General features: G+C 40.9%; 2 protein-coding genes across 2 annotated transcripts; both read right to left on the bottom strand.

Annotated features, from left to right (window-relative positions):
- Positions 1–977: 977 nt before the first annotated feature.
- On the bottom strand, positions 978–4,961 carry LOC116253325 (F-box only protein 13-like). The gene is made up of 2 exons (XM_031628097.2): positions 4,435–4,961; positions 978–2,707 (listed from the first exon to the last, which is right to left on the bottom strand). Exon 2 carries the CDS (start codon positions 2,705–2,707, stop codon positions 1,445–1,447), a length of 1,263 nt encoding a protein of 420 aa, XP_031483957.1. The 5' UTR covers positions 4,435–4,961; the 3' UTR covers positions 978–1,444.
- Positions 4,962–11,728: 6,767 nt separating this feature from the next.
- On the bottom strand, positions 11,729–18,198 carry LOC116252479 (pentatricopeptide repeat-containing protein At3g18110, chloroplastic). Its single transcript, XM_031626768.2, has 4 exons — positions 14,358–18,198; positions 14,026–14,226; positions 13,263–13,353; positions 11,729–13,121 (listed from the first exon to the last, which is right to left on the bottom strand). The coding sequence occupies exons 1-4, from the start codon at positions 17,999–18,001 to the stop codon at positions 12,558–12,560; spliced, it is 4,500 nt and encodes a 1,499-aa protein (XP_031482628.1). The 5' UTR covers positions 18,002–18,198; the 3' UTR covers positions 11,729–12,557.
- Between the last annotated feature and the right edge of the window lie 1,631 nt (positions 18,199–19,829).

The following is a 19,829-nucleotide window of genomic DNA, read 5'->3' as shown; positions in this document are numbered from 1 at the left end:
GGTTTGTTTTCCTTTGTCGCTTAGTCGATGTAGAACGAACAGGTGAAGGCGCTTCTGCCAGGCGTTCAACAAGGAGGGACTCGGTGGAAACAGAGAGAGAGAGAGAGAGAGGGTTGTGTGTTTTCCTCTCCCCAACCTAAAAATAAATTACCTCGTTCCATCTGTTTTCATCCCACTAATTTCCACTATGCCTGGCCGCACTAATCTTGCCTATACAGACGCATATAAATTGGCTTATTACATTATATATATATATATATATATATATATATATAAGGAAAAGACTTGAAGGATTAAAATTAAGCTACTAAGACATTAGTGGTCAGCAAAAAATTTAAAACCATTGAACTTTTCATGATGTAAAAATACTTCAGCACCAGTACCTTTTCCGATATCAAGGGGAAGAAAAACCGGCTCTACCATTTAATTGTGATGGCATCACATCTGTATATTGACCCAGCTGAAAGGCCAAAAAGAATTAGATTCGCCCACAAGTTGCCGCCAAAAGACGATGGGTAACGAGAAGCAGGTAAGGATACTTCCCACACTTCCCAAACCACGACTGTGTTGGTCAATTTTGACTACCCCCAACCCACTGTGTCTTGAAGCAGGTGTGCCAATGTGTCAGCCTTATCTGGTTAAGGACCCAATTCAGAATCCCATGACTTTGGCCTGACCCCAATTCAGAATCCAATGAGCTTGGACTAGGAACAGATGTTTTTATCTACAAATAAAAAGGTCCGAAAATGAGAGAAGAAAAATGTGAAAACGAGGATTAGTTAAAAACCACTTTTTATATACAATAAATTTGCAGTTGTTAAAAGCAAAAAACTGTAAGCCAATTGAAACTTGGCTTTACTAAGGTCCTGCCTCTGACAAGAAATCAGATGCTGGGATCTTAAACTTCAAGCACAAAGTCATCAAAAGAAAATGCAAGGAGTAGTAGACTTTTTGTTTAACACTGAAAATGCAACGAATAATAGAATCAACATGCGCTGCACTATCCATTTGATAAATTTCATTGTACTGAAGAAGACACGATATAACAGCATAATCAAACGAATACAAAGGCGGAACGAGACATCTCTCAAACTCTTCTACAAAGGAACAAGAAAAACAAAAAAGAAAATCATGAAGATTGACTGCCGGCTCTTAACTAAACAGGAGGAACTCCATGTGCGTGCATGCACACGCACCAGCACACTTTTATAGACAACAATTTAACATAGACATGCCTACATCTGAGCTGCATCCAAGGGGATTCCGCATATGAACATCAAACGAATATACAAGAATACTGTGCTCTCAATGCTCCTATCAAAATAATTATGTTCAGCTAACAGCACGGAAGCAACACTCACTAAGCTATCCGTGGGTTCCGCCATTCGACGGACACAGGATTTCCATTATAATTATAATGGTCCTGTGCTATATACTGTTCCCGTTAAACACGGGCTTCAATCCTAGGCTCGAAGCAGAAACAAGACACGAACCTCTTAATTTTCCGGCTGCCAGGAACATAACATCTTGGCAGCTCAGCCCACAAGTTATTAGTGACGTTGCATAGCACAACTCGATGGAAACGCCTGGAGCTGATACAGACCATTATAAAGTCACCATAGCCAACACAATTGATATCGGCCTTCTTTCCATAATATGTGTTGGACATAGCTGGTGGCATTGCCAAGACCTGAACCCACTCCATCTCTGCCTGTTGAAATTCCCAAACTCGAATTGTTGCAGTTTCCATCATCTCCAGAAGTACAACCAGCAGCACCCTTCCCCTGCATTCAACAATGTCAACTGAGTATTCAAAGTCAGGGGGAAGGATTGCAGGGAAACTGTACATTGTCCCTTTGCGGGTGTCACAGGCAACCACCCTGCCATTCCCATTGAGGAAATGAATCACCTCGCCACCAACTGCAGAAAATTCTTTTGTCATGCTCAAGCGGATGTCATTTAAACTAGGACCTGCCATGATGTATGCACCATCGTCATAAGGAACAGAGGTCTGCTTCTCAAAAAGTTTGCTCGCTGCATCTTCAATGCTGCCACTCACAGGTAATTCAACCCATTGCTTTTCTGAAGATGTATACACTTTGACACCAAATTTTAGTATTTCTCCAAATATAACAACAATTCTGTACGAGGACTTGGAGGCATGCATAGCAATAGCATGAATAGGATACACTGAGTTCAGAGGTGGTAGTTCCCGGCATGACCCAGTGAGTGGGTTACATACTGACAAATCACCATTGGGCGACCGGAAGCATATAAGACCACCTGCAGCTGCCACAGGAATCAACTTTCCAGGACCAGTTAAAGTAGACAAAAAACTGATATGCCGCCACCTCCCAACATCCATGTCATAGATGACACCACTATCAGACTTTGAATCAAGCATGTAAAACCAAGGGCCACGCAAGCTCACTTCACTACATGCTGTAAGAAAGCTTGGTGATCGAATCAAAGAACTCCATCCTTTGCACACTGAACGAAACCGAAAGAAGTCAGAAACAGGGAGCCTTGCTAGAACCAGCTCAAGCACACCGTCATCCAAGTCACCCCACTGTGCTTCATCATTAGGCTCACACACATGCTCTAACTGGTGTTTGTCCTTGGATTTTTTCTTCCTCTTTCTTGGGCCACTACCTTCACAAATGGTAGTAGTTGGTCTTTTATGCACGGAAAAGAATTCCATATCCATCTGAAATTAAACATTACAAGACAGTCAGCATCAGTTAGGAATATCTTGTCAAAGAAAATACAGCTACAGGCTGATTGTATAGAAAATAACATGCATATATTCTTTAACCTACCAATTTTTCCAAGCTCAAATTTAAGAAGATGTGGAATCAAACATCAACTAATCAATGACTACTGACTACCAACCTACATAGCCCTCTATCAGGTTTGAGAACAAGGCCACAGACTGTAGTTCTGATTAACAAGAAACTATACAAGTTGCCCAGTAAGTCTATGTCTTCCTCGGGTACAAGATTAAGTCAGCAAGGCCTCCTCAGTGTACTTAGGTTGCTTGATGATCTAATAAACCCGACATACAAACCCGTGCATTAGCCATGAAGGCATTGTTGGACGTTCACTGAACATAAGAGAATAATGAAAACCCAAGATTCCTGTTTCCAATAATAACAAAAAGGATGATACTGGTGGATGTGCTTCTACAAGCTCGAATTTTGTTCATATAACAGGTTTTCATTTTCTTAGCTGGATGATCTATGGTGAAAGAGAAACAGATTATCCAAGCATAGTTTTTACATATTACAAGAAAATAATATTGATGCTCTCGATTGCAGATCACTGAACAAAGTTCCCAACAAGAAGATTGCTGCTCAGGTTGTCTTCCAGAGATATTTGCCATAAGGATAGGGAAAAGAAGCTTTACAATTGTCTCAAAACTAATTAAACGCCCAACTCTTTCTTGTATAATCGTAATCATTCTTTAAGTTTAATCGTCAATCACATGCAACAGAATTTCAAGTTTTAACACAATCACAAGCCCTCCTTAAAAAGGCCATCGCTACCTTTGATTACTAAAATGCAGAACTGTACTACCAACTCAAGAAATTGTGAACCACCACCGAACCATAAGCGCGTTGAAGTCCAGGAAACGATTTAGAAGACAAAAGCTGCTTAACGAATTGAATATGTCTAGTTTATTCAGAAGCCGTCCTCCTCCCTTATGATGCACGATGTCAAGGCATCAACGGGATGGTGAGTCTCACCCTGACACTAGGGTCAACCCTTGCCAATTGCCATGCTCTAAGTGGGAAGTGGGCACGGATAAAAAGAAGAAGAAAAAACGGAGAAAAATAAGAAGAAAAAACGGAGAAAAAGAACAAGAAAACTACTTTCTGTGCCGTGAATCATATGATCCAACACCAAGCCCATGCCATATGCGTGTTGGAATTAAATTCCTTCATCTGGTGGGCTATTCATCTCAGGCCATGGAAGCTCAGCGATTTCCATAGTACCAAGCAGACCAATCAAGAGAGCCAATTTGTGGGAACACTCAAAATAATGTTCAAAGTACCCCAAAAGCCGCAGATAACCATTTATCTCTCTCGCTCTCTCTCTCTCATACACAGAGACACACAAAAGGCAAGGTTCGTACCAACACCATCCAAAAAAGATTCTTCACAGAACTCCAGACAAACAAGAAAAGAAAAGACGCGGACGTGAAATACCATCAGCACAGCCATTCCTATCAAAACCACCTTCACAAAACAGAGACAAACCGGAAAGGAGAAAAAAAAAAAGAAACTACGGTGAGGAAACCCAGCGCGTGTAGAGCCAACATGATCACAATCAAAGACAAGAAAACCCAAGAAGAACGAACCGGTAAGAGGGAGGAGGAACTAAACATAGCTGAAACAAGAACCAACCAATTTTTATATTAAGAAAACAACTTACAGGGTGATGCCTTTGATGATCTCTCTCAACGTATTTAGGGAAGGACGAGAAGCAGGGACAGAGGGAGACCGCAGCGTTCCCGGTGATGGTGGTGGTGCCGCTCGCCGCTGCTTCTGCAGAAGGAGAAGGAGGAGGAAGGAAAAAGAGAAAATAGAAAAGCTAAATAGGAGAAGAAGCCTTCGCGGCCACCACAAGCAACACCACCATGGAACACTTAGGAGGTTCGGTTGCTTTGAGCATCCGATGCCACACCCGGCGCCATGAGAGAGAGAGAGAGAGAGAGAGAGAGAGAGAGAGAGGCTGTCCCTCCCAAGGAATCCCAATCCAATCGAACAAGGGATAAAAAGGCAAAAGAGGAAGAAGAAGGAAGGGAGGAGGGAGATGTGAGGAACGAGAGAACCCCTCCTCCCCTCCAATTTCTCTTTCTACTTTTTTTTTTCCTCCTCCTTGTTCCTTTTCCTTTCTTTTGATTTTCCTCCCCTTTCTCTCTTCTCTTTCGCTCACTCTTTCTGTCTGAACTCAGGAGAAGAGAGAGAGAGAGAGAGAGGAAGGAGGCAATTGCTCCACCCACCGCCGCGGGCCCCACCCTTTTCTCGCTCTTCCAAGCCCCACGAACACGCCCACCGGGCGCGTGTGCGTGTGCGTGGGTCCCGCCCCCTTCCCTCACCCGAGAGAGCCCCCCAACCCGTTGACCGTTCGTTTCCTTCGCCAAAACGCACCCGCTTTTGCTCGAAACCACGTAACTGCCCCCACCATGGAGTCCATTCCCTTTCAACCCCTAAACAGAGGGGGCAAGTCATTTCTTTTTAGAATGATTATTCCTCTTTTTTGGATGGAAAAAAATGTCGAAAAGTATTTTACATGCTTCACAATTACCAGATATCCAGACTTAGAATCACATACGACCAAAGAGGAAACCAGTTTTTTTGAAGTGATGGATCTTCTTAAATGCTTTCTTTTTTTTCTATTGAAGAGATCTCAGGCTTTCTTAAGATGCGTTTAGGGGAGAAACATTATTTTAGATTCAGAGATTTAAGGCTATTTAACACTTGTATGATCTTCTTATAACTTGAACATATATATATATATATATATATATACATCTTACGGAAGGACGAAGATCCTACCATGGTAGATCTGCAGGTTGTCCTTCTTTTCAAGGAAAAAGTGAACATGAGATCAAGTGGTGCTTATTAGATTTGAGAAAAGGGGTGCAGATGGTTCCCTAGTGGACGAACGATCCTTCATTTTGAGGAACAGGACTGAAACACTCTGTTCTCAGCTGCATGCGGTATTTCCTACTTTTATGTGCTCTTGTTTCCATCGATCGAGTGCCAAATATTTAATGAGTTCTTTGAAATTTATTTATTGAATTAGTATGTTAATCACCCACGACCCATGCAAAAAAAAAAAAAAAAAACTTTGAAATTTTTGTTATGAGTGAAGATGAACGTAAATGATTTGTGCTGCTTGTAGCATTGTCATGCATTAATGAAAGTCTAGAAGATGAAGTTGGTTAATGTTATAAACAGGCTTAGTACGAGCTACGAACACTGGTTTCAACTCTAGTAGTTGTCACAGCTCAACCGAAAACCGACCTTTGCACTGGAGTTTTGACAGCTATCAAACTATCATGCAGCTTATACTTTAGTTTTATATATATATATATATATATATATATATAGAGAGAGAGAGAGAGAGAGAGAGAGAGAGTCAAAGTCCAAACAAAAACACTTAGCTATATAGAGACCAGCAGATTCCGCCTGCTTTCTGTCTTACAGTAAGTTAACTAAAGTAATCTAATTTTTAAAAGATGAATCAGAAAAGCAAAATATGTATATGCTGCCCCGTTCTAAAGAGAAGATAATGTGCGATCTTGAGCGATGTTTAAGCTGCAGATAGAGCGATAAGGCAGTGCAAGATGTTCAAGGTGGCATTAAAGTTGAAGAAGGCCAAAGTTCAACTCCAACCATTTACAGAAGAAAGAAAACCCATCAATCTGGCTTCCCCTTTGAAACATGTTCAGAAACTACAACATTTTAGTAACAACAGTGCAGACTATGAGGCTCAAACTATGAAGAGAAGCCATTGTTGGCTTTGATTACCAGTTTGAATCGGTGAGAGAAAAGAAGGAAAGGAATAAGGAGGAAGGAGGAAGAAGCCAAAGTGTATGTGGTTGGGAAGGCCGAATTTTCGGCTGACATTCCACTCGGCTGTGCCTCGGGCTTTGCAAGAGAAGGAAAAGGAAAAATCAAAAGCGAAGTGAGAGATGAAGGAGAAAGATACAGAGAGAGAACATGCGTGCGTGTGGGGGAGAGAGATGGAGGAAGAGGTCGGCCATGGAAGAAGGAGATGAGAGAAAAAAAAAAAGTGTCATCTTTAACGCTCTTTCAACGCTCCCCACGAGCCCCTCCCCTCTCCCTTTGCTTTTTCATTTCTTAATTTTTTTTTTTTTATACGTTTGTGTTTGTCAAAACGCTTTGACAAAGAAAAAGCTTCTTTTTCTCTCTCTAAAAGTTGCTGCCGTGGCTCGGATGAACGAAGAGCCCACCTCTCTTTTTCTTTCAAGGTCTATAACTACCTAAAGATCAATTTGATTAGTTACATTAAATTTTTATAAGTCTTTTGGTAAATAAAACATCTTGTATAAGTTTCATAAATTTGTCTTAAAATCAAAACTAAAATAAGTTTATAGCTCGAATTAAATTTATAAATTTATAAAACACTCACAAATTATTCCAACTACTAAACGTTCCATATGTTTTTATCAGGCACAAAGAGTATCTTCGAGATTTTATGCTGCTACGTGAACAACAAAGTCTACATAGAGTTTTTTTAGAGTAACTTTTTCCTTAAAAAAAATTATCATATAAAACAATTATTTGACAAAGATTTTAGTAAAAAAAAAATGAAAAAGAAAAATGGGTATCCTCTTTTCTCCCTGCTTCAGTGGGAAAGTTTCCAACACCTCCCCAATAAAATATTGTATATGCCTAATATTTCTGCATTTTTGACTTTTTTCCATGTGACCCAGAAAAAAGATATGGCCTTGGATGCTGCTTGTGTTGTCATGGTTTGTCACTGTTCTCAAACAAGGGCTTTTGGTTTGCTCACTTTTTTCATGTTCCTTTTCTTTAAAATTTTTATATTTTTTATGTATCTTTAACCCTAGAGAGGTAGATTTGACATTAGATCTAGTCAAAACCCCATTCCCTCTCTAGGGCTTTGACTCATATGAAACTGCTAAAAGGAACTGACCCCTTCTCTGCCTCTTGACTTTATGCCCTTTTAGTTCCTGCCATGCTATGTGTAAAGCAAATTGTCAATCACTTTAAAGTCTTGTTTTTCTATGTTGAATAAATAGCCTCCAAAATAAAGCAGGTAAATATGCGTTAACTTTATACATGGGCGCATTTTTTTATCAGATCTACCATGCACGTCATGTGCAATGCCTGTTGATGATATAATCTTTTATGTTCTAATCTAAAAACTACATTTATAGAAAACTAATAAGATATATGTGCAACATTCTTGGCTCAAGCACCGCTAAATATATCAAAATTCTCACTAGGCCCTAGTCAAAACTTTTGAAACCCCGGTTAAAAAAAAAAAAATTCTAGCTCCGCCACCATGCAGCTTTCGGAAAAAAAGCTACAGATGGTCTGAAATGGTTTCTTCTTCCCTGAAGCGGCCTGTCTTTATTATATTAGAAAACAAAACCTTATCTTGGCAGCACCTACCACCTCCCTCTCTCTCTCTCTCTCTCTCTCTATCTGTGTGGCCCCATTCTTCATTGATCATTGATGCTGGTCAGAGGTCATTGTTTGGTGATTTTCTCTTCTTAACTGCATGAGTTTTTCTTCTCAGCAATCAATGTTTTCTTATCTCACTGTATCACTTGTGTCCACCATGCTTAGATTTTATAGATCTGGCACTGCTGCAGCAGGCTTGTTTTGGACTCATTACTAACCTGACTTTGCAGATGCTGCAGCAACAACGATCCGTTTTATGCCCACAGATTGCATGTCCCACTTTTAGATCATGCCTCCCTTCTCTCTCTTCTTCTTCTTGCATGATTGAAGCTATGACAACTCATTTTTACCTGCCCATGTATTTTTTGGGTGAGCAAGAGGCTCATCCTTATCACCCACATTGAAGCCCGAAGGCCATCGACTTCCCCACTCCATTTCGGGTTCTGAGCTGTGTCGACATCAGCAGTGGCAGTGGCGGTGGTACACCCTTCAACTTAGGTGTTGTGTCAGATCACCTTAACACAGGCAAGAGCAAAACGTCCACAAGAATCAAACTAGAGACATGTCTTCTTACATACTTTAATCTGGCCAGCTAAGTTATACATGAAGGTAGAGCCTATACGTTTCAAATGGAAAATGGATTTGAGTCCTCTGACCAACCATACGAGCTAGCCCCACCATGCCAGGTGCGCTTTAATGTGCTCCTTTGCCAGTGGCTTAGCCACATTGTGGTTGATGCGGGTAGTTGCCTACACCAGCCTCATAAAATTAGTTTAATATATATGTTAATGTTTTGATATATTTGATTGTTATACATGTAAGTGTCTCAAAGAAATTAAAGGTATTGAATAGTGCCCCCACAAGAAAAAAATTCTGGCTCCACTAGTGTCCTCAGCAACAAATTTCTAGCTTCCCCGCTGGTTGCATGGGAGGCCAAGATAAACATGTATGGTTGTGTGACAACTCAATTTCATCTTTGTGCTTTCCATGCTTGCAAAGGTCAGCTTAACTTGTAACAAGCAACTTATCAACTTTAAATAAAACTGTATTTTTCAAGTTCTTTTTTGTTTCTAGGATCCACCAATAGCAGGGCGAGAGAATATAGTCGTGAAAGCCACCAAAAAAAAAAAACAAAAGAAAAAGGAAAGAATGAGAGAAAAATAAAAACGCATAAAGAGAATCGTTCTATTTCTTGTTTTCTTTCAAGAGTCAAGTGAAGAAATAAAAGATATAATTAGAGCTGTTAAGATAAACGCACACATAAGGTCATGAAACGTAAGAAGCATTATGAGCTGTTGTATGGGCTTATCAGGTTGGACATGTCTTAGTGGTCAAAGGCGGTTGGCCGGTCATCAATAGGCTGGGCCAGGCCAAGGTGATCCACTGGGAGGATCCTTAGCCTTGAAACTTGAATGAGAAAATTTTGCTTTTAACACTCAATCTTGCTGCACTTCAACGCTGAATGGTTGTTCCAAAAAGATGGAAGTATGCAAAATGAATTCTCCATGCTCTTGAAAGTTACGCACGCACGGTTTGTCTATTGCTTTTTCTTATCTTTTAGAGAGAGAGAGAGAGAGTCTAACAGATCTATAATTTAAGATCATTTACAATGAGAAAATCAAGGTTAATGTCGACTTGGTTAAATCATTGGAAATCAGTTGATTAAATTTCTGCTTATTGACTAATCTTGGGGGACACCTAATAAAGCATCCGCCACAATAAGAATTATAAGTTGAAGGCCCCAATCTCCTGTGATAATGAAAGGTGCCAAGTTGAAAACTCTGGGTAGTGGAGGTCTCAATCAAGTTTCACTCCGCGTGGAAAACGTCGGCCCTTTTACTCGGTCTTGAAAATTTATTGCTTAAATTTATTTTGGGCGGCTTTGAATGCGGAAGGAAGTTCCCCGCAGAAATTTCTGCAGGTGAACAATTCACCAGTGAAAAGTAATTCAAACCCAAGAGATAACACAACTTTACATATGCACAGAATTCTCCAAACCCATTCTAAGGATGAAAATTTTGGGTGAAAGGAATGAATATTTCATTCTACTACTACCCAGATGAGAGTCGAAGCCTTCACGCATCCCTGTGATTGCTATGATTCAACTTGTATATTGGTGTCTTCCTCTTTACAACATAATGAGATGATCAATGATGCCCCATAAACTCGAAATGGAGATTGATCGCTGGTGCGAACCCTTTTGGAGATCGCTTTAAAGATGAAGTTGATAGTGCAGTATTTAGCGGTGGCGATGGCCTACTAATAACTTGCAGTCCCAGCGGTACAAGATGCTAAGGTTAAATCTTAGAGTCATGAAATTATAAGACACATACCAACGAATTGTCCCCATATTTTGAATCTTTGATGTGCGTTGCTTTATCTTTTCCTTTTCACCTTAAGGACCACGACCAATTATTAACGTCGTCTAAACCATTAAAGAATGATGCTGACTATCTTCCATTTCTCCTTTTTGAAGCACTTGAAATTCCTCAATCTTTGACAAACAAATTGGTGGCATCTTGCCGACAAGTGCATCATTAACTTGGATGGAAGTTAGGCCTAAAGTAGAAGTTGAAGAAGGATGAAGAGTTCAACGTATGAAGTGATTGTTTGACATGAACTGGTGGGTATTTGCTCAACCCAAGTTTAGCTATCTAAAGAAATGATGGGGTTCATCTTTCTCGGATAACATGTTGGGCTTTTGTCAGCACGAGGTTAAGGCTTTTCTGGCAAAGATGGAACCAACTCTTTTGAAATAATCGACTCTAAAGAGCATTTGATTGATTAACGCTCATTTTGAGTAAAGGCTTCATATAACGAAGCGCAAGAATTTAGCATTCGGCAAAAGAGGAGAGAGAAAAAGATAGAGACCTTGATCAATGATAATGAAGCTCCGAGTGTGTGGGCACGGGTGCGTGTGTGTGTGTGAGAGAGAGAGAGAGAGGGAGAGAGAGAGAGAGTATAATCACCGCGGCAAATTGGAGATGGTATGAGTTAGCAAATTCTGGTGCACTGATAAGAATCCTACATGTTAATTGGGTGCAGTTGGAATATCTAATAGCTTTGACAAGGTATCAGCCTTTGAGTCTCAAAATTTATGGTTCTTTGTGTCGAATTTAATCATCTAGATGAGGCAACTGAAAGGGCTACTTTGATAAGAATTACCTCCGACTCTGCCTTTTTTCTCCTAGCAAATATTAACTTTTGGAAGTCTCCTAAGAGTCCACCCTTGTAAGGCTATAAATTTTTTCAACATATATCTAATGCTCAAGAGTCGAGTCTGGCCGAATCGACCAAGTAGATCATTTATATAGAGTTCAACTTTATTAAAATTTCCGAGATTTAAGTAACACTCCTACATAAGATTCTAGATAAGGCTTTATACTGAATCCCCACTCAGTACAATATCCTTATGATGAAGCCGAAAGAGTTGGACGAACAAAGGACCTTTCCGTTTTCTTTCTTTTCCTTCTCTATAGAGGTAGTTTTAACCCGTCCACAGCCTACGTGACATGACTGACCAGAACAAATGGACAACAGGCAAACCTCAAACCACCAGGACAACTGAGCACTAGCTTTCTTATAGAAAAAGTTTTGACATGTAACATACGATTTGCTGGATTGTGATTGTTCAGACCGACCCATATGAACCGATTTCCAGCATGAACAAAGTAATGTCTAATTAGTTCCAGACATCCTGTCATTTGTTGTGTGACTGTTAGATCACTTTTAAACTTCAGGAATGCAGATCGGAAGCCAACTGAATGGTTGCAGAAGTAAGCATTTTGGTAAATGAGGATCAACAGAAATAATCAGTTGTCTGATGAATCCTGTAATCTGTCATTGCAGTATGTCAAAATAAAAGCCCGATCCATATGATATAGCACATGTTTGACACGAAAGATGCTTCCTCAACATCACCTATACATCTCAAGGTCCATGTGATCTCAATGCAAACTGACCAGAAGTTGGGATAGAATGTCGCAGCACCATAAAATCTGCAAAACGCTCTTAGCCATGAATTCTCCCTAGGATCAGAATCAGTGGCACGGTTGACTGCTCCATAAGCCGGTAAACGAATTTAGAATCAACAACAGAGGCTCTGGTCTAGTAGCATCAAAGTCAAATTCGGAAACTCAACCAGACTCCCATCATACTGCTTTCAGGTTGGCTGGCCCATGCTCTCCATATCACCTGCACAAGATGCAATTCCCGTTGGTTTCGAAACCCAGGAACTCGATCTCGCTTCAGATGCCAAGTCCCTTCGGACTTCAATCATACAAGACTCACGCCCGGGCTTGGGGCGGTGAGAAAGTAAACTCATGACCAACCCGAGGCTCACCAACCTGAGGATGAATAATGCAGCCATGCTCATCTCACAGCCTCTTTCTTAGCAGAGGCACCAAATTCCTCACGTGGTGGCATACTTCTCCCGACAAGTCTCCTCCCATGACGCTTGTGTCTCTTCCTTAGATTTAACAAGCCACCCCTCTTCTTCTTCTCCAACTTTTCCTGCCTGCCTTTTATATCTGCCGCAATGAACTTGTCCCTCTTCTCATCAGTCAGCAAGGCCAGCTTGGCAAATTTCTTTGGTCTCACTTCTCCAAGCCCTTCGTGAATTTCTCTGAACGCGGGAACTAGACCTGCTCTCATAAAAGCTCCTTCATAGAGCTGCATGGAGTTCAGCTCAGGTAGTGTTGAAACATCTCTCAGTTCTAGGTCCATGCAGAAGGCAGAATCCTTCAACCACATCCTCAGAGAATGTGCCTTTGCTATAAGGAGCCCAGTTCGAGTTTTACAAGGTAGGAATGGCGAACCCATTTCCCAAAGATAAGCTTTGATGGTCTTGCTGAGTGAGATTCTGTTATACTCTGCAGTTCCTGTTATTAAAACAACTGATTTTGGAGATTCCGGAGAACCTTGTAATGATGCATCCTGAAATAAATAAAAGGAAGCATCAGGAAAAACACGTCATACATGTTAATTTTAACTTACCTATAGTGACGCTTCGAATATTTCACAAGGTGCTTTTCAAAAAAAGGAAACTTAATAAATGCCTCAAATGTGAAATTTAACCTGCATGTGATCAAGCCACAAAGTTAAGCCAACAAGAGCGGCACCAGGTGAAAGTTTCCTGAAATCAGCTCCCCAATCCTTCTCAGCTACCCTGCGACAGACAAAATAAAAGGATAACTCTCATATACTAATTCATGAAAAGAATAAGGTCCTCACAATTGGCAGAAAAAAATCATTATGTATAAAGAAAAATCATGACTTGTTTTCACTGGATATTGACAGAAGGTCACCTTTGCAGGTCACTAAGAAACGAGTCTCCTGACATTTTTTCTGGTCAGCTAAACACCATCCCAATAACTAAATTAAAAATTATGCTACTGTAATGTATAAAGTGGTCCAACCGTCCGAGTCTCTGATAGAAATAATTACAAAGAAGTCTAGATTGGGTTTTCCAGTTTGGTTCAATCAGGCTTATTGCCCTGCTTAATTGGTAATATGAATGTTATACACACTGAGCTTTACACCCCATGGTTGGTTCACAGAGAGAACTCAACATTATGCCCCATTGTTGGGGCGGAGCAGATCAGTTACCTGAAGACCATAAAAGATATGCATTATTAGGTTTAGATTAGGCCAATCAATACCCTTTGTTGTCTACAGCTGTTCTGTAGACAAGCATGATGTTGAAGTCCATTTCAAGGATTTTCACGTAGTTCAAATATATGAATAGATCTATTATTGTTTATTTCCACTAAAAGGCTTTTGGAACCAAAAGTCTGAACTTACCATATTCCATCTCTAATGCAGAAAGGCAATTACATACCTGAAAACATCATGGCCATATATACTTTTACTAACTGCTAATTGGAAAACCCATGAAGCTGTAGCCCGCCGTTCAAATGCCCAAAGAAGATCTTCCAAAGCATTGACAAATATGAAGGCAGCATGGGCTTCAAGAGATTGTAATTTGGTAAGAACAAGATCAACCTCCCGGACCAATGTTTCAGCTTTCTCTGTCAAGAGTCTAAGGGAAAGATAAATAAATAAATAAATCCATCTTCCCACAGTATGTAAACAAACAGGCATGCAAGGCATCACCATTAGGGAAGTTTGACAATTTCAAGGCCAAGCAACAGAAAGGGAAAAAGGCCACACCTGACAGGCAGATCAAACCCAGCATTCTGCAAAGAATTTAGAAGTTCAAGTGCTTCGCTGGAATGCTGAGACAAACTTGCGGCTCTTATGAAGCAAGTCCATATTCTGTAGTCTGGCTCCAAACCATCTTTCTTCATCTCGAGTAGCTTTCCAATGCCGGATGTATGATCACCAGCCTTGAGATAAGCTTCGATGACAGAAGCATAGGGTGCCATACCGATAATTAAGCCCGAAGTTTTCAAGCTATTAAGAACATTTTCTGCTTCGGTGGGTTGTCCAGCCATGCCATAGGAGTCCATCAGCATATGCATTGTTGCTACAGTTGGTTCGATGTTTGCATCTTTCATTAAAAGAAGCACGTTTTCAGCTTTAACATGGTTCCCCGACTTTCTGTAGATTTTCATCATCATATGATAAAGAGCACGATCTGTTTTGCATCCCTTTGAAATCATATCTTGGAATAGATCTTCAGCCAAGTCCCAAAGCTGCTGCCTCCCACATGCCCAAAGTAAACGCTTGTAGGACTCCAACTTAGGCTGCAATCCCTTTTCCATCATTTCATGCAACAAAGAAAACGCCTCTTCTGCTCTAAGGTCATTACTGTACATGCATATAATGGTATTATAAGTATCTTCGTTGGCTTCATATCCAGCTTTCCTAATTTGATTATAAACCTCTATGGTCTTTCTGAAATCTGAGATCTCCGTGTAGAGCCTAAGCGTATAATTTAGAATTGAAAGATCGGGCTTAAAGCCTGCTTCCTTCATTTCAGCCACCATTGCTTCGACATCTCTAACTCGTTTGCCTTTTGAAAACAATCCAATCATGCTCCTGTAAAGATGCATCGTTGGCAGATATCCAGCAGTTTTCATTCCATGATATATCTTCTTGACCTCGAATATGTTTCCTGATCTTGCAAAAGAATCAAGCATCAAGAGTATTGTACTTTTACTTATTTTAAATCCCATCTCCTGTAACTCCTCGACAATAACATAAAGCTCATCTATCCTCTCGGCATTAATCAGAGCCTGCATTAGACCATTTATTGATTCCACAGTTGGCGATGGACCATCCTTCATCATTTTATTAAAAACTGCCCTCGCCTGCTCATAGCAACCATTGAAAGCATACGCATTAATTAAAGCATTCCAGACCTTTCTATCAACGGCGGAAGATTGCCTTAGTACACCAACAACACTTTCTGATCTTTGCCACAGCTTTAACTTACCATATGACTCGATTAGAGTGACATATAAAGAGAAATCCTCAAAATGGATATTAGCCTGTTCTGCCATTTGAATCAAGTGATGTGCTGTTTCAGGAAAACCCAATTTGCAATATGCAACAGCAACACGTCTATAACTCTCTTTTGTGGGTTCCACACCATAAAATCTCATATCAGAGAACAGCTGAGAGCAGTTAGCGTATGATTCCATCTCTTCACAGCATAGGATCAGGCATTCATAAACAGCAACGCTAACATCACCAATGCCACGAAGTTGATGATACTCTTCCATAGCAGCTTCCAACCGATGAGATTTACAGTGCACAAGGATCAATGCCTCACGCACTAAAGAGTAAGCGGCCGGCGCTTGCTCTTTCAGAAAATTAATGAGTTCTTCTGCATCCGTGTGTCTGTTCAATGAAAGATGTGAATTCAAGATAGATAACAAGTTACTCTGATCAGGCTCCCTGCCCTGTCTTACAGCAATCTTCAAAAATTCAGAGGCGCGATCATAGCATTGTGCATTAACAAGAACGGTACAGATTTCACTTGGATCCACACTATGAATTTCCTTTAAATCCTGGATCATTTTCTCCACATCTCCGTGTTTGTTTTCTTTAGAAAACATCTGTATCATGAATGTATAAAGATTTCTGTCTGGCCTGAAACCATCTCTAAGCATTCGCTGATAAATAATCAAAGCTTTTGCAGTATCATTGGACCTCAATATTACATCCAAAACGACTGAATAGGCTAATGAATCCGGCTTTATTCCATAGCTCACCATCTGCTCGAAAGTTCTCTTAGCTTCCTCACGCATCCCAGCCTTTGCGTACCCACAAATCAATGCACTAAATGTATGTAACGTTGGCTTCACTCCTGAATCAATCATCTCCAGCAGCACATCTGCAGCTTCCGATATCTGATCAGTTTTACCAAGTGAATCTATTAGCACCGTGTACGTGACAGCATCAGGATTGCAACCAGCTAATTTCATATCTTTATACAATTGAAACGCTAAGTCATGCCTACCTTGTTTTCCATGCATGTGAATAAGGGTGTTGTATGAAATCTCGTCCAACTTAGATCCATATTCCACCATTTTTTTCCGGATACTGTCAATTTTTTCAGCATTCCCATCTCTTGCAAACGCGTACAAGAGCGAATTAAACGTCACTGCGTCTGGGTAGAAGCCTCTCCTCCCCAGCTCGTGGAACAGCAACTCGGCCTGCTTCGCCATTCCGGCTCGACCATAAACAGAAATCATGGCATTGTAGGTCCAGAGATCTGGTTGGCAACCTTTAGCTTCCATCTCCCGATAGACCTTAATCGCATCCTCCAAGTTCGACCCCAAGGAGCACGCACTAATCAAAGTATTATAAGTAATCGTATCGGGTTGAAGACCGGATCTTCTTACGTCAGACAGAAGCTCCAGAGCAGAACCAGAAGGCATCATCCCCGACTTGGCGCGAGCATTGATCAAGGTATTGAAGCTCACTAGATCCGGCTCACAGCCTCTAGACCTCATCAAGTCGAACAGTTCCTGGACCTTACCGAAACGGCCGTGCCTGGCATGAACTCCCATCATCGAATTGTACACCTGAACAACATTCCCGATCCCCGGCTCCACCCTCTCGAAAATCTCCTCCGCGAGAGCTTCTTGGTTGGCCTTGCCAAGCACAGCTAGAATAGTAGCTAGCATGCGGGGGCTAGGAGTATACCAATGCTTGAGATTCAGCCACTCATAAATCTCCAGCGCTCTCTGCCAATTCGACTTCCCCACCCACTTCACCACAAAGCAGTAATCCGTCGGCGACATCTGAACCTTCCGGCGGTCCAACACGTCGGCGACGAACTCGTCCGGTCGCAGATTCAGTATCTCGTCCGTCACGAACTGAACCCTCTGCATCCAATCCTTCGCCCTCTTGAGCGCCAACTTGTTCATCTTCTTGATCTTGGTTCTGCTGCGAGAAGGTAGAACTTCATCCTTCTCATTTTGCGACTCCACCGAACCACCAATTTCATTCACAGCATCAGAACCCCCTGTCTTTGCAGCCTCTCGCTCTACATTCTGAGAACTCTGCTCCAATCCAGCACTACCCGAATCGATGGTTGAATAGTCTGACCCAGGTTCCTCCACGAGAAGACTTGGTGCGCCTGTTCTGCTCTTGTTGGTAGTGGTGGTGCCCTCGAATTTGAGGTGCGGCCATCGTACGGACGGCGATGCTCTGCTATACCTAAACTGATCTTGGACATTAGTTTGCTCCAGAGTTGTTGAAGAAGAAGATGAGTCCAGAGAGGAGCGTACGCTGGTGATGGTGTTAGTGGCTGTTGGGCATAGTCTATAGGGAGGCAAATCATTTGGGCAGAGCGCGTTTGACGGCAACGAACATGGTAGCGGCGAGCCTGTGCAAACCATGGTGAAGAACGAGAGAAGCAAGAGGAAGAAGAAACAAAGGAGGGGAAGAAAATGAAACTACCGCAACTGGGGGCTGCCTTCCACAGGATATCATCCCAGAGGGAAGATTTCTTCCTCCATGAGAAGGGAAAATATCTTGCCCGAAGCGGTTCGGATGTCGCCAGAAATTGAGAATCATAACTCCATCCGGAGTTTTCTGATATAAGGAAAAGCTTACTCTGATTCGTATTAGTTTATAAGATGCATCCGGTTCCGGCCCCTGATTCGGACCTGTTGATAACTCTTTCGCGCTCGGTTCGGACGCATTGAAAAATCCATTAGCACGTTATGCATGCATCATACATTTATAATCGTCGCCTTTTAAAATAAATGCACTTCAAATCCGACCGTTCAAGTCCTTGTGATCTATGAATCTAAAGGACGCTGAAACTTTTAATTTTCGGTTGTGTTTGGTAAATCTTAAATCCACTTGACACATAAAAAAACTATCGTAGTTTTAAGATCTGAGATTCTAGTAATCGCATACCACCATGAATCTAAAATCATCGGTGAAACAAAACATGCCCTTATGGTTTTTTTAGACCTAAAATTTGTTACAACCATAAATCTAACATGGGTCATGCGTAAGATCGCACTCTCAAATCTACCATTGTTCCCACTTGGTTAGATTTTTAAACATGTTTTGGCATTGAAAAATGCATATTTCAATTACTTTGAGGAATATCCATTTTTTAGACGTGGAGTAATCCAACAAATATACAACTATTGTGCCAATGAAGGGAATGTAGCACCATACATACAAAAAATATATATATATATATATATATATATATATATAGATCATTTACTTATTTGTATATGTTGTGCCCCATCAAAAATGAAAATTTATACAACGGTGTCCATTAGCCAAATGTTTTTGGATTCACCACGGATAGTAACCTACTTTGGTCAGTCTTGCTCGCTGGTTTAACTAGCATGGGCGCTTATTATTGTGTCAATTACAATAATGCAAGTCTAGGGCTCCTTCGCATCAACTCGTCTCCAAAGATGTAATGAAATATTCTTCCTGCTTACCCAAATAAGCATACACAACTCACTCATCCACAGCCACAAACACCTTGCAGTGGTCCACGTGCAAATGTGGATAACTATGGCAGAGCAGAAATCTGTGAAATTGGTAGATGGGCATTCTTCGTTGATAACTACGACAGAAATCTATGAAATTGGTAGATGGGCATTCTTCGTTTCGTCCATGGCGAACATGACTTCCTCTTGACTCAAACGTCCCATTAAGAGATAAACTTCGGCAGGGCTCTTGGAAGTTCATTATGAGTTTCCATTGACAGAGATTATAACATGGAATTTTGATAGCTACCGGCACATTGGTTGCCCAATGGGCCACAGACATGCAACTTCGTGCCAATTAAGCTCTACCGTGAAAAATGGCTTCCTCATAAAAAATATAAAACAAAAAAGAGCCCCTCTTTCTTTCTTTTTTCTAAAAAAAAAAAAACATTATTATATTAGATCGGCTGACATTCATTCCATGGACTTTGTATTTTCTCGATTACTTTATAAACGGCCATGAAATAAATTCATATGGACCGGTGCTTATACAACCCCGATACGCTGTAAAAACTATTTTGTGCGTGGAATACAAGAAACAGACTGATTGAAAGTTGCCGAAGCTCTCACTTAACATCACTTAACCCCTTCATGGTGAAAATTGCTGTTAGTTAAAATCATTTATCAACTAAACAAGCAATGTCGACTGATTGATACAACTAGTATCATCTCCGACTATTCAGATAATATGCGGATATTGCTT

The sequence above is a fragment of the Nymphaea colorata genome, chromosome 4, assembly GCF_008831285.2.
Source record: "Nymphaea colorata isolate Beijing-Zhang1983 chromosome 4, ASM883128v2, whole genome shotgun sequence".
Taxonomy (NCBI): domain Eukaryota; kingdom Viridiplantae; phylum Streptophyta; class Magnoliopsida; order Nymphaeales; family Nymphaeaceae; genus Nymphaea; species Nymphaea colorata.
The sequence above is the reverse complement of the archived record's forward strand: the minus strand, read 5'-3'. Positions and strand labels throughout refer to the sequence as shown.

Excerpts from the sequence above, each read along its gene's own strand:
- LOC116253325 (XM_031628097.2), bottom strand. The coding sequence starts at position 2,707 with ATGGATATGGAATTCTTTTCCGTGCATAAAAGACCAACTACTACCATT.
- LOC116252479 (XM_031626768.2), bottom strand. The coding sequence starts at position 18,001 with ATGGTTTGCACAGGCTCGCCGCTACCATGTTCGTTGCCGTCAAACGCG. Across the intron at positions 14,227-14,357 it reads GGGTTTGATCTGCCTGTCAG|ACTCTTGACAGAGAAAGCTG; the intron begins GTGTGGCCTTTT and ends TCTTTCCCTTAG. Across the intron at positions 13,122-13,262 it reads TGTGGCTTGATCACATGCAG|GATGCATCATTACAAGGTTC; the intron begins GTTAAATTTCAC and ends TATTTATTTCAG.